The sequence below is a fragment of the Diaphorina citri genome, unplaced genomic scaffold, assembly GCF_000475195.1.
Source record: "Diaphorina citri unplaced genomic scaffold, Diaci psyllid genome assembly version 1.1 scaffold814, whole genome shotgun sequence".
Taxonomy (NCBI): domain Eukaryota; kingdom Metazoa; phylum Arthropoda; class Insecta; order Hemiptera; family Psyllidae; genus Diaphorina; species Diaphorina citri.
Window position 1 is genome coordinate 117,833 of NW_007378246.1, and position 14,983 is coordinate 132,815.

Consider the following 14,983-nt stretch of genomic DNA (forward strand, 5'->3'; position numbering starts at 1 on the left):
TTTAACTCTGGAATACCATGTCGTTCAGGCCGTATATTTAATTTTATAGGTATTTAATTACCTATTATATTTTATTTTATAGGTCTGAATCAGTCCAATGCCCGGGGCAGTGTCATCAAGAAGGCAAGCATGTCAGATGATAACTGTGTGCTGTTTGTCACGGGGATACCTGTGCACCTGACCCGGGATGAGATATATGAACATTTCAGGTGATAAATTGATTTTATTTCATTATTATTATTGTTTTTTTTTTTTTTTTTTTTTATATTGCACCCCTGTAATGTACTTAAGTTGAGATCGTCTTGTTTTTCATTTCAGTCGAAGGACCGAGCGCCTATATTCGGTTTCCATTTGTCACTCGGCCAATTTCAAGTCCCCCAACCGAGGCTTCTGTTTCCTGGAGTACGCCAACCATAGCTATGCCGCCCAGGCTAGGCGGGAGCTATTGCTTGATCTCTATGTACAGGAGTGGAGGGTCACCCTGATAGTCAACTGGTCCATCCCTGATAAAATGAAGAACGACCCGTCTTGTGTTGTAAGTAATAACTTGCTAATATTATCTAGCTTTTCATAATTATTGATGACTATTGTAAAAACCAGTCAGGGGAAAAGGAAGGTGGGATAGGAGATAGTCAGCCTTTCACAGAACGAACATTATCCTTGGACTCGAAAACAATCCTTCACATATTACGTCGATCGTGCACCGTTATGAGAATAGTTAGAGAAGCTATTTATTTAGGTGTTTAAATACTTATTTACCTAAGTTCCCATTTTATATGTGTAATGTGCGGAGTCCAATATGTAGGACTATTGCACCCCTGTAATGTACTTAAGTTGAGATCGTCTTGTTTTTCATTTCAGTCGAAGGACCGAGCGCCTATATTCGGTTTCCATTTGTCACTCGGCCAATTTCAAGTCCCCCAACCGAGGCTTCTGTTTCCTGGAGTACGCCAACCATAGCTATGCCGCCCAGGCTAGGCGGGAGCTATTGCTTGATCTCTATGTACAGGAGTGGAGGGTCACCCTGATAGTCAACTGGTCCATCCCTGATAAAATGAAGAACGACCCGTCTTGTGTTGTAAGTAATAACTTGCTAATATTATCTAGCTTTTCATAATTATTGATGACTATTGTAAAAACCAGTCAGGGTATACCTAACTACAAATAAAATAAATATTCTATTCTATTCTATATTACCTTGGTGGTATATCTAGTGGTCAACACGCTCGTGTGGTAAACAGGAGGGCGGGGGAATCATGTCGTGCCTAAGTGGAAACACTTTCATTTAAATTACATTGCCTACAAGGACATTTTGTGTCGATCGGAAAAAAATCGTGTCGTGTGTAGTGGAAACACTAATTTAAATTACATTGCCTACAGGACATTCGGAGGAAAAAATCGGATAAAACTCACGTCAAGTGGGAACGGGCCTTTAAGTAGGATAAAGTTAACGGGCGGGAATAGAACCCGCGACCTAGGCTGATAACTGACTGCTGACTATTCCTGATTTGATTGATTTATTGTTTTCAGCCGGTGAAGAACATATTTGTGAGCAACCTTCCCGATGACATCACGTTTCAGCGCCTGATGGGCTTTCTATCGCAGCAAATAGAAACCTCCTACATTACTCACTGCAAGGTCTTCAATACGAAAGCCTTCATAGGATTCACTACACGCGACGAGGCTGAGTATGCACTGCACCTCATTGAAGGTAAAATAGCTACGATACTACCAGTAAACACCTTAGCAGTTATAGAGTAATATGCACTGCACCTCATTGAAGGCAAAAATAAAAGTGTGTTAAGAAGATTTTTATTGTTATTTTGAAAGGTTGTAGTTCAAATTTTCAAAAATTTCGCCTGCGGCGCTCTAATTTATATTGCTCCTTTTAGTGCTCAGCAGAGCTTCAATGTGGAGAAAAAATGTGTAGAAGAGGATCTATAAGAATTAGGTAGCTCAAAAATGAATTATTGACAAGCTTCAGGTAGGTACAAAAATTGCCTGTGGCACAGTAGATTTTGAACCTTGGCTGATTTTCTGAAAAATGGAACAAAATTTCAAAAAAAAAAAAAAAAAAAAAAAACTTTTTTTTTTTTGGGGGTTTAATTGGCTTTTTTGGGTTTAATTGGGGGAAAAAAAACTTTCTGATTTTCGTGTGTTGAATTGGCTTTTGTGTGTTGAATTGGCTGGGGAGAGATAAAATGAAAATCGGTCGAATCTATCGAAAGTTTTTGTGGAAAAAACAGACTCATAATAAACTACTGAATGCGAAATGATCAGTCTTATTTGTGTGTTTTTCGAATTTCAGGTATGAAGATAGAGGGCAAATTGCTCCATGCTAGCTGGGCTAGACCTATGCAGAAAACCAGAGAGCGCGATCAGACCTTGAAAAAATTCGCGTAAGTCCTTATACCTTAATATGTTGTATTAATGAATTTATTTAATTTAGACATCCATTCCCTTGTTTCCCTCGAAAATGTCTACGAAGTCGATGAAACTCCGAGTCGGGATAATACCTAAGAGTGATCTTAGCATAGTCTGGCCCAATCTCAGTGTAGGTACCTTGATTCTAGCCCTATCCTATCAATCTGTACCCCTACCATTCCGAAATGAAAATTTCTGTAAATTGTAACTTTTATCGATTCTCTTTTTACAGCAATGTCAGCAATAGCTTCTTCCTAGTTCCAAAAAGATTATTGATTGCAAAGGAGGCACTTAGTAATGTTAGGATATCCACAAAAGTTGTGAAAAAGCTCTGCTTTACCATAAAGAATTTGAGATGTTTTTCTCCAAATTTTTAGGAAAATATCTATTTTTTTCTTCTTCTTTTTTTTTAGGTCTTGCAATGCACGATTTCTATCTTCGATTGTGGAAGAAAACGACAACCCTCTTCCAAGCCACATTTCCCCGTCCTCTAGTAGTTACACAGGCTCTAGCAGTGGACTAAGTGGTAATCTACAACTTGGCCTTAACTATGCGACCAGTAGTTATACGGGTTCTAGCAGTGGGCTTAGCAGCAACCTTCAACTAGGCCTTAACTATGCAAGCAGCTATACGGGAGGTGAGATTTTCGTTTGATTGATTACTTTTTTTTTTTTTAAATTAGGAAACGAGGTACATAATAGGGCTACCTGGAAGAAACTGACAAGAAACGCCAAACCTATTAAAATAGGAAAAGGCTAGGAAGACAAATATTATATTTTGATAGAGGGAAATGTAACGACGAAGGTCTTTTTGTCGTCAAAATCGAAAGAGATCACACGAAAGACACACATAACTTAGAAAACCAGCCGTTCCGAGAACGAACCTTATCTGTTAAAGATCGATGGTTTCTAATTCCAAGTCGCGCTACCCTCAAAGCTAACCATTTTGGAAATTATTAGTATACTTATTTGTTTTCCCCAAACTGAACTTGATACACAAAAAGCCCACTCCAAGGCTTAGGTGTAGGGGCCAACAGCCCTAAAGGATGGGCTAATCCTTTACGAATGTACGAATCCATTTTTTGTTTCCCCCAATCATTTATGTTTCAGGGAGCGAGGTGTTCCTAAGCATCGTGCGAGACAAGTACGAGTATGATTTGGAGCCGATCCTGTCCCAGTTCGGTCAAATTTACGACATGCGGCTCATGGTCGACTTTAGCGGCACGAATCGCGGCTTTGCCTTAAGCTATAAAATTTAGTATAGTCCGTTATTCGCTGACGTTTTGCGTGAAAATGTGACAAAATAGGGAATTTTAATTGTGTTGAGAAGCATGAATACTTGTCACAAATGTCGGTCCCCGCTTAATATACTGCGCTAATTTTTGTGACTTGAACTCGAACCACCAACCTCCAGATTCACCTCCGCCACCGTGCTAAGCACTGCACCACTGAGGTTGGTTTAAAGTACATTTTGTGGCATCCATCGACAGTGCAAATGCCTTTTTCTTTCTCTGCATTACAGGGTCCGATGATGGACTGGATGCGTCTCAAGCTAGTTATTACACCCCCAATAAGAGTAGTGGCACCCAGTACCAATCTATTGAAGGAGGATCAGGACCAGCCAGCAACTTTGCCATCTCCAACTGCAACATTCGCCTGAACAATATTCAATTGAGAGATACGGCCGACGCTTTAACCCCCTCCAACCCTCGCTATAGAGGAGGTAAAGTAGTATTTTTTTCGTCTCTCAATTCAGAAAAAAAACAACACACGGACAAACACTAACCTACTAACCAAACAAACCAGCTAAAAAAAAATGAACCAAAGTCGGGATTCGAACCCAGGTTAGCAAAAGTATTTTCCTCTGTGCATCTTTGATATTTTTGTAATCGTAAACGACAGAGTCAAACACCAAGGTTTTTTGAGTGTATACAAGTGAGGATTAATAGAGCTATATGAAGTGAGAATTGCATTTATTTTTGTACTCGTTGAATAAGTAGTGTCGTGAAGCGAAGGATTTGTTATTTTGTTTCATTAAACCGCGTTCTCATGTGTCCCTACAAAAGATAGCTTTGGGTCAACTTAAGAAGTAAAATACCTACTTACATATTAGGTATAATCATATCAGTTTTTCAATTAAATTTTCAGATTTATGGAAAACCTACAGACAGAAGTTTTGGAAATGGAATTTCAAGAATTTGCTAAGGGAGCGGATGTGATCAGTGAATTGGATTTCGCCAGAATCATGTTGAGATATACCTATCTGGACATACGAGTGTAAGTGTAGGACGTAGATAATATTTAACTTAAATAATTGTGTGGAGCAGAAAGTTTTGTATATAAATTTTACCAAAATGCCACCAATAGATACCTACTATTTGGTGTTAAAGGTCCCTTCTTACTTCGCTGAAATTCGCCTCAGTTTTCCTCAAGAGGCTGAGTAAGCAAATAGTCACCCGACAAAGATACCATCCGCGCCCAAAGTTGCTTAACTTCAGCCTTTTAGAGTTTGTAAAATAACAATTACTTGATTCTTTTAAGCAAGTTTATCTACCATCTTGGTGATGTTACCCGATTCCCTCTCCTTCGTATTACCCTTTCAGCCTACATTTCTAGAAATATTAATTTCTGGTCCTCTGATTCTTTTTCCTTTCTGTTTTTCTCCAGATATGATCGTTACCTGGACAGACTTCTAGAGAGAATCAAAGAAATGGAAGGTATTCCGCCTGGCATTTCATTTGATGAGTTTAAGATCTTCTGTCAGTTTCTGAACAATATTGAAGACTTCACCATCGCTATGAGAATGTACACGCTAGCTGATCATCCTATCTCAAAGGGTAATATTGGGCAAACCTTCTTTTACATTGAAATGAGGGACTTTTCTTACGTAATCCTCGAGGCAAAAACAATTTCTCTTATAATTATAGTTATAAGTGCCTCTTTTATTAAGTTTTGAAGGCTTTGGACCGAAGTATTAAGTCCTGAAAATTTTAAGTCTTATTAAATATGGCCTAAATAGCGGCCGGACCCGTACATTTCTGAAAATCCGCCCCAGGCACATTTTAACTTTTTTTTTTTCAGATGAGTTTCATCGTGCGGTTAAGATATGCACAGGTACCAGTCTGAGTCAGCATTTAGTTCATACTGTCTTTGCTATTTTTGATGAAGATGGCGATGGACTGCTAAGTTACAGAGAGTTTATTGCTATCATGAAGGATAGACTGCATCGGGGCTTCAAGGTAAGAATAATTTTTGTCCGGTTTCACTTTTCGATGGTGATTGAATCAAAAAGGCAACAAAGAGCTTTTGATCTAAACCTATCAGTTGATGCTTGATATCTGGTACATATTTTAGTAACTGTGGTCTTAACAGCTCAACTCCATACACAAAAAGCCCACTCTGAGGCTAAGGGGGCAAACAGCCCTAAATTTTGGGTTAAGCTTTTAGGAATCTACAAAAAGGCAACAAAGAGCTTTTGATCTAAACCTATCAGTTGATGCTTGGTACATATTTGTTGCTTGGTACCGACGCTTGGTACTAAACCTTGATATCTGGTACATATTTTAGTAACTGTGATATTAACAGCTCAACTCCATACACAAAAAGCCCACTCTGAGGCTAAGGGGGCAAACAGCCCTAAATTTTGGGTTAAGCTTTTAGGAATCTTCGAAGTCACTGTGAAACTGGGCATTAGATTAATTTTGATTTTCCTCAATACAGGCAAGCACCTACATATTTTAGATTTTCTACTATCAGGTGTAGGTATGTAGTAAACATAGTTCGTTTATAACTGTGAAACTGGGCATTAGATTCATTTTGATTTTCCTCAATACAGGCAAGCACCTACATATTTTAGATTTTCTACTATCAGGTGTAGGTATGTAGTAAACATAGTTCGTTTATTTTTTTTCTAATGAAAATTATTTTCCTTCCTTCCAGTCCTATGCAAAAACTGAAGGCTGGGAATCATTCAAGTCTTGCTTGAAGCAGGCTAATGAAAATTATTTTCCTTCCTTCCAGTCCTATGCAAAAACTGAAGGCTGGGAATCATTCAAGTCTTGCTTGAAGCAGGAACTCAAATCCCCTTCATAAGATGTTCAACATCAACAGGAATTTGTTACCAAGGTTTTCAATATGTATTTGTGTGATAAAAATGTTAACGCAAACCAAAGTTTTAGTTTGTATTGAACGTAAAAAGGTTGATGCGTATGAGATTGTGCGTCACAATATGCTTATGCTTACTATTCCATAGCTTGCTAACTTTTCGCCCATTTGTCCGAGTACTTGAACATCCAATGCTTTGTGCCCCACTGATGATCATGTAATTCCCCTCTGTATAGTTTCTGCTCAATATTAACTTGATTAAAAAGTAAATTTAAGGCCATCTATAAAATTGTATGTGTCCTTTCAAATTGGTCAAATAGTTCTGATGAATTTTCCAAGTAAGTAATCCCACCAACTATTTCCCGCCCTTACTGCAGAGCATGACAATAGTTTCATTTTAACCAACTTGTTTCCCGACCCCTTTACGACACTATTGCTGAACTTAACAATAAAATCTTTATAAGAACAGAATAATTCGGTTTTAATTATGTCTAATGAAATTTCTATTTTCACCCTTTTTCTCCTTAATAATGACATTTTCCCTCTCCTTCTCAGATGGAAAAGATCTTCTCTCACGCCTGGAAAGACAAGCGAGGTCTCTCGTCAGATAACAACAATGAGTTGAACTCCAAGGGCACTCCCTTTTTCTCCTTAATAATGGCATTTCCCCTCTCCTCAGATGGAAAAGATCTTCTCTCACGCCTGGAAAGACAAGCGAGGTCTCTCGTCAGATAACAACAATGAGTTGAACTCCAAGGGCACTTCAGCTGAGAAAGACTTTGTGGACGATGAACAGGGATTGCAAAGGCGTCACAATGTAGACACTACGCTGCTGGTTCATTTCTTTGGCAAGACAGGAGACAGTGAGCTTAGATATGAAGGATTTAGAAGGTAATGTTTTAATGAAATCCAGGATTAGAGAGCCAGGGAATACTCCTTCCTTGTTGAAAAAATAGCCATAACTTACCATATTCAACTTGAACTCACTTGAATCGATTTAAAAGATAGTTTTAGGTCAGCTTAGGAAGTAAAATACCTACTTACATATTAGGTATAATCATATCAGTTTTTCAATTAAATTTTCAGATTTATGGAAAACCTACAGACAGAAGGCTGCTTAGTATACTTAGGATAGATAAGTATCAACAGATAGTGGACCTCACGCTTAGTCCTCATTTAGCTATACAGAACCGCACGAGCATGATACCAGTGCTGCTGCTCCATCCAATCCATCATCATATATTAAAGTGCACGAGATAACTTCAATTTAACCACATTTCAATGTTAGGTGAAGCCATTTTAACACTCTTAAATATGATGAAAGTCTTCTACTTCCCATACCTATTTCTTGTTGTCTGTAACTGTGTCAATGTTCTCTTGCGCACTATGATTGCTCTAATAATATTTTACATCAGGATATCAGGTCATAATGTTAATAATATTTATATTCACTTTGATAAGTCCGATATATGCTGATCAAGGTGAAATTGTGAAACCAATAAACACAGAATTCTAACCACACTACCTATTCAATTTTATCTGGTTGATCACTAATGGTGAGTTTTAACAAAAATGAAACAAATTTTCTTATGCAATGTGAAATGTCTCCTTTCTTTTGCAAATAGATTTAAAGTTGAGAAAGATAAATGTAACATACATCTATTTATTTGCAAAGTTAATAATGTATCAGAAGTCCATACATCCTGAATGGGGTAAGTAACATTAATCCAGAGTGCTTCGTTTTTGCTTCAGGGCGTTTTTTTTTTTTTACTTGGCCTTAATATTTTTAAATCTACCTATTGTGCAATCTACCTATTGTGCAATTTATTGTTCATCATTTTTTCGTCAAACTTCTTTCTAGTTTATTCAAATGATTATTGAAAGTTCACAAGAAGAGAGCAAAGGAAAATTAGTGTTGGAGCCTCCAGAATTGAAACCTGAAAACCAGAACGAATCATCTGAAAATAATTCGACGTTAAATGGTTCAGTCGATTATGTTGTAAGTTTTTGTAAGCATAACAAAATCTGCGTGTAACTAAAAAAATATTTTCGACAGTTGTTTTTGTGTGTTTTTTTCGTGAGGTTGAAAAATAAAATGTTGCTTTTTGTCGAGTTAATAGTACCCTAATATGAATTAATGTACGGTTTTTAATAGTCAATGTGGTGTCTGTATAAATCATAGGGAACACCTGTCTATCAATATACCAATCGTGAGGTTGAAAAATAAAATGTTGCTTTTTGTCGAGTTAATAATACCCTAATATGAATTAATGTACGGTTTTTAATAGTCAATGTGGTGTCTGTATAAATCATAGGGAACACCTGTCTATCAATATACCAAAGATAAACAATGATAATGAAAATTCGAACTTAAGTGGCGGTATTTCAATCACAATTGAAATAGGTTATTTGTATTGCTATAACCGGTAAACTTCCAAGTTGTAAGCCACGTTGATTGATTTTAAAACCATAACTTGAGTACCTACCTTTGGTCAATAATTTAGGTATACAGACGAGGTGTGGATAGTTAATGTTGTTTCAACTAGATTTTCTACTGTCTAGGTGATTTTCTTTTCTTTTGCAGAGTGGCTGGTGATTTTTGTGAGCAACATAGATTTTCCTCGTGATTTTTGAACTTTGCGATACCTTTATCATCATCAGACTTTTTAGTTTTTGGTTTTGTTTTCAATTGGTGAAATGTTTCCTTTTTTCACCAACGGCAACTATTTAACAATGGATTTTCTGTGCTTTCTGGGTTAAAAAGTAAAAATAATTTACATTAGCTGATGTTTACATGAAAATTAAAGTGTTTTATTATAGTTAATACTTCAAATTCAATATAGAAAGTGAAAATATTAGTAGAAAGGAGTAAAGTTTCGTATGTAGGTACCTAGTATTCATATGAATTTTTATTAGTAGATAATTAAAATCTTTTATTAATTATTGTGTTCTAGGTAATATAATTAGGTCTGTATTCTGTATGCATTTATTTTAACATGAAAGGAAAAATTCAATCATTATTTCATCTTTCATATTATTTATCCCTTCAAAATTATTAGCTTGTAGATTGTAAAATTATTCGCTTGTCATGTGTACTTGATTTTTCCTTCTTATCGTCCTTTTTCTTCTTAGTCATATTTATTTAAAAGTTCCTTGAAAAATTCGCTACCAGATGAATAACTGGTTCACCCGGGACATGCACTGTTCTTGTCACACCAAAATCTGAAAAAATAAGCAAGAGAGGAGGCAGTTTTGTAAAGTTTTTTCTAATGTGATAATAACCTGCTCAACTAGCAAGAAGGAAACCTTCACCAGGTGATCCTTGAGTTTTTCAAAATCAAAAGAAGTCTCATCTGTACTGAAATTTTAGGGGTAAGCATCCGGCCTTGTGGTTTTTTGGACGAAAAAAAATAATGAGAACAAGTTTAACTTCCTCTCTGGGTTATCGTATACGAGGAGCTACCTATTTAATCAGAGTTTTTATATTGAATCATTTTCAATACCTTTTTATTTAGCGAAAAATCACGTGTTATGTTTTGGATTGGGTATTCTAGAAAAGGTGCTCGTTGTGAAAAAGAAAGGGTTGATATTCCGTACACCTAGGTGTATTTTGTGGGAGTCCTGTGTAAAGAAGAATACAAACTGTGGAAATTTGATCAAAGAAGAAGAAGTTGTAACTAGAGCCTTGGTCCTGGTAATTACACCAGGAAGACGAGGGATGAATGTTTGATGCAGGAGGTGAATTTGAATCGTAGAGATTGCCCTAGGCAATAATATCACCCTTTGTTTGATTTTCTAGTATTTGTGTGTACATTTGTATTATAATAATTAAAGACTATAAATTAATAAACCAGAAGGTCAAATAATAAAAATAATACCTAATAGTCAAAGACATAATTAAATTGTTTTCTGAGACATAGGTAGGTATTGGTAGTGACCCCATTTCATTTTATCAATGTTCAAAATTTGGCCCTAATTTTCTCCCCCGATAATTCCACTCCTGATTTGCGGCTTAGGACTTTCTTCCTCTCTGAATTGGGGACACAATAGGGTACTGAGGACTTTCAATTAGGAGGTGCTTTGCACGGGTGCTTGTAGACAAGAGCTTTTTAACCAGCGAGTTTTTATTAGAGTTAGCATAATTTGAGACACGCGTTAAATGGTTGGTCTGATTGATAGGCCCTTAACCTGATACCTATCAACTTTTCTTCTATCAAACTTACAGGTAAGTTTGATAGGTCTATTTGAAAAAAAAAAATCTACTAATAGTTAATTAGGTATGTATTGCGTAGGTAGGTATTTGGCGTGAAAAACTAATTATGTTGGAGTCCTCTTTTGGCAACAACCCGTTTTTTCCTTGGTAAGTTTGCCAAGTGACAAGCTGTGATCGTATACTTATCTGCAAGGACACAATTCAACTCCTATGCCTACTTAATGCTAATTATGAAGCTATGGTAAACAGCCCACGTCACCACGTGGTTTCCACAGAAGATTTTCCATATTCTATTTGTTCAATTCTAATCCCTCTCTACTGAATATCGCATAGTGGTAGACAATCTCTACTGAATGGTGACATAGTGGTAGAACCTTGTGTTATAAATATTAGGAGTAATAGGAAGAAACGTATAACAATGTGTTACACTATAATCAAAGTTACGTTAGAGGCATCTCAGCTATTATAACTCATAGGTACTCACTGAAATAAATTTATATGATTTCATTTTCGACTCAAACTTACCTACTGGTTTCTGGTATGGTCTAGTACAGGGGTACTCAAAGAAATACAGCCCCCCCCCCCTATTGACCAGTTTTTTTTTTTTTTTTTTTTTTTTTTTTTTTTTTAATTGAACTCCAAGGGCACTTCAGCTGAGAAAGACTTTGTGGACGATGAACAGGGATTGCAAAGGCGTCACAATGTAGACACTACGCTGCTGGTTCATTTCTTTGGCAAGACGGGAGACAGTGAGCTTAGATATGAAGGATTTAGAAGGTAATGTTTTAATGAAATCCAGGATTAGAGAGCCAGGGAATACTCCTTCCTTGTTGAAAAAATAGCCATAACTTACCATATTCAACTTGAACTCACTTGAATCGATTTAAAAGATAGTTTTAGGTCAGCTTAGGAAGTAAAATACCTACTTACATATTAGGTATAATCATATCAGTTTTTCAATTAAATTTTCAGATTTATGGAAAACCTACAGACAGAAGTTTTGGAAATGGAATTTCAAGAATTTGCTAAGGGAGCGGATGTGATCAGTGAATTGGATTTCGCCAGAATCATGTTGAGATATACCTATCTGGACATACGAGTGTAAGTGTAGGACGTAGATAATATTTAACTTAAATAATTGTGTGGAGCAGAAAGTTTTGTATATAAATTTTACCAAAATGCCACCAATAGATACCTACTATTTGGCGTTAAAGGTCCCTTCTTATTTCGCTGAAATTCGCCTCAGTTTTCCTCAGGAGGCTGAGTAAGCAAACAGTCACCCGACAAAGATACCATCCGCGCCCAAAGTTGCTTAACTTCAGTGTCCATCGGAAACTGTTACATACAGCCTTTTAGAGTTTGTAAAAATAACAATTACTTGATTCTTTTAAGCAAGATTATCTACCATCTTTGATGTTACCCGATTCCCTCTCCTTCGTATTACACTTTCAGCCTACATTTCTAGAAATATTAATTTCTGGTCCTCTGATTCTTTTTCCTTTCTATTTTTCTCCAGATATGATCGTTACCTGGACAGACTTCTAGAGAGAATCAAAGAAATGGAAGGTATTCCGCCTGGCATTTCATTTGATGTGGCCAGTATATTTTCTTTAGAAATTAATTTATTCATACATTCATTCATGCATTTATTCACCACTCGTTTTCATTCATTAAAAAAATCCTGTGTAAAGAAGAATACAAACTGTGGAAATTTGATCAAAAAAGAAGAAGAAGTTGTAACTAGAGCCTTGGTCCTGGTAATTACACCAGGAAGACGAGGGATGAATGTTTGATGCAGGAGGTGAATTTAACTCGAGAGGTTCTCATAGGACACTGAACTTGAGAAACGTTTAGAGTGACTGGTATCTGGCAAAGTAACCGTCAGGTCACGTCCCTTGCTGATGGCTAAATTTAGATGTATCCTCGAGAACACAATTCTTTGAGATTGTAACGAAGGAAGCCCCTTCGACTATCGCTTGTAGAGTTCACTATTATCCCTCTCAGGAATGGGCCCCAACAGAAACGTCCTTGTATCTAAAATGTTTATCTTTATTCATTGTGGTATGCCAAAGATATATCAAAACATAGTTAACATTATCATTATCACATTCAGCATCACAAGTGTCTTTGCCAATTTATATCCTTTTCCTATGTGTACTTGATTTTTCCTTCTTATCTTATCTTCCTTTTTCCTAGTCATATTTATTTAAATGTTCCTTGAAAAATTCGCTACCAGATGAATAACTGGTTCACCCGGGACATGCACTGTTCTTGTCACACCAAAATCTGAAAAAATAAGCGTTTATTTCTTATTACTTCATTTCTGATCCTGTCCAGCCGGGTAACCCCACAACTCCATCTCAGCATTCTCATTTCGGCAACTTTTAGTCTCTTCTCATGCACCTTCTTGACAGCCCAAGTTTCTGCCCCATAATATTGCATACAATTAGAAAATTAATATTAGTGGATGTGCCTAAATTACCAAGTGTTCTAATACAGGAGGAGAGATAGAAAGAAAATTTATTGTTGGTGGATGTGCAAAATTAACTAATTTTCTAATAATACTTATAGGGTAACAGAAAGAAGAGGATTCATTATTTATCGAAGCTCCCTGCAAAATGTGAGCGACCTGTGGCTAAAGGCAAAGAAGCGCTAGTTCCTTTTGAGCCTTTTCCCTGTATCGCCCTAAATGGCGGAACTTTGGTCCGGAATAACGGCCGAACGGTACCTTCCAGAAACAGGGCCCAAGAATATTTTTGATATCTATAATTTATTGAATCTCTGTGACAAGTACGAACGACTTTGGCTGAAATTTAAAGGCCTGAGAATTGCGAACTCTCTTTGATCTTTTTCGAAGTTTTAACGTTAATTAGCGGCCGAACCATACATTTCTCGGGACACTTTTGTTCGTCATAAATTATTATTGGTTAATGTGCCTAATTTACCAAATGTTCCACTTTGGAATGAGAGTGACAGATAAAAAGGATCTAGGACAAAATATTAGTGGATGTGCCAAAACTACCATCTTGACTATTACTTACAGGAAATTCCATGCTCACACAAACAGGTACTAACTCAAATTCAGTTTTCATAAATTCCATATTCCAAATAAGAAATAATTCAGTACCATCACAGAGCGATATAGGTTCGTGCACCTTGGCAAGAATAATTATTTATCTACTTACACTCGTTCCATCCTCGCAATAATACATAACAGGCACTTTATTTATTAATTAGATATTTTTAATTGTTCATTATTTTATGATGATTAAATGTCAATAACCTGTGAAGACTATTAAGTTTTTACCTCATTAACTTCAAATACAATAATATGAACATACGTACATGAGAAGTAGGTACCTATAATAATTATGTAGAGGTATATAGATAGAGGTAATTTACAGCAAAGTCATTTGGTATGTTTTACAAAAAATGAAAATGAAGCATAATTTTTATCTGTTTTCTCTTATCCCATACAATGCGTAACGATTTTTATATTTTAAATTTTTATATTGTTGCTTTATACACAATTGAGAAGTACCTATAATAAATATGTAGAGGTATATACCTAGATAGAGGTAATTTACAGCAACAGCAAAGTCATTTGGTATGTTTTACAAAAAAGGAAAATTAAGCATAATTTTTATCTGTTTTCTCTTATCCCATACAATGCGTAACGATTTTTATATTTTAAATTTTTATATTGTTGCTTTATGAACATTCATTATGCATACCAAGTACCTATGTAGATTAATATTTTATTGACAGTAAAAAGTTTCTAATCAAGGAGACAGTTGAAATCACTAGTACGACTTTGTATGAGGATCAATAACATCGATTAACAATCTCCCAACTATCAAGCTGAGTTTCAACTACCTATCAAGCTGTTTTCATCAAAGCGTATTACCTGCTTGACACCGAAAGATTTGCTGTAAAAGTTGCAGTAGCTACTCTTAAAAAAAGTAATAGTAATGGAGATAAAGTACTTATTTGTACCTTAGCTACATCTTTATTAGTACATAGATCTATGTAGTTAATAAATAATATCAGATATTAGGTAGGTATACATACCTACTATCTTTAAAAGTGGCTACGCTCGATAGAAACCATTATAAAATGTGCAAAGCTGTCGAGATCAAAGTGTAACATTAAGGACTTTTTTACACTTTGGAAGAAAGCACTCCAGATGGAATCGAAATTGAGTTGTGGTTTTTATTGAATCCTCTCGGATAGAGTTGAATAC

At 36.1% G+C, this 14,983-nt stretch overlaps 1 protein-coding gene across 1 annotated transcript in view; it reads left to right on the forward strand.

The window, feature by feature from the left end:
* The window catches only part of LOC103512249 (calcium uptake protein 3, mitochondrial), a gene marked incomplete at its 3' end in the record, with an annotated part of 19,969 nt that extends 7,634 nt beyond the window's left edge, over positions 1-12,335 (forward strand). The window contains exons 7-10 of the mRNA XM_017445321.1: positions 7,083-7,153; positions 11,377-11,517; positions 11,713-11,841; positions 12,257-12,335. Of these exons, the coding sequence (XP_017300810.1) occupies positions 7,083-7,153; positions 11,377-11,517; positions 11,713-11,841; positions 12,257-12,335 (420 nt within the window). The remainder of the gene's footprint in view (positions 1-7,082; positions 7,154-11,376; positions 11,518-11,712; positions 11,842-12,256) is intronic.
* Positions 12,336-14,983: the final 2,648 nt, after the last annotated feature.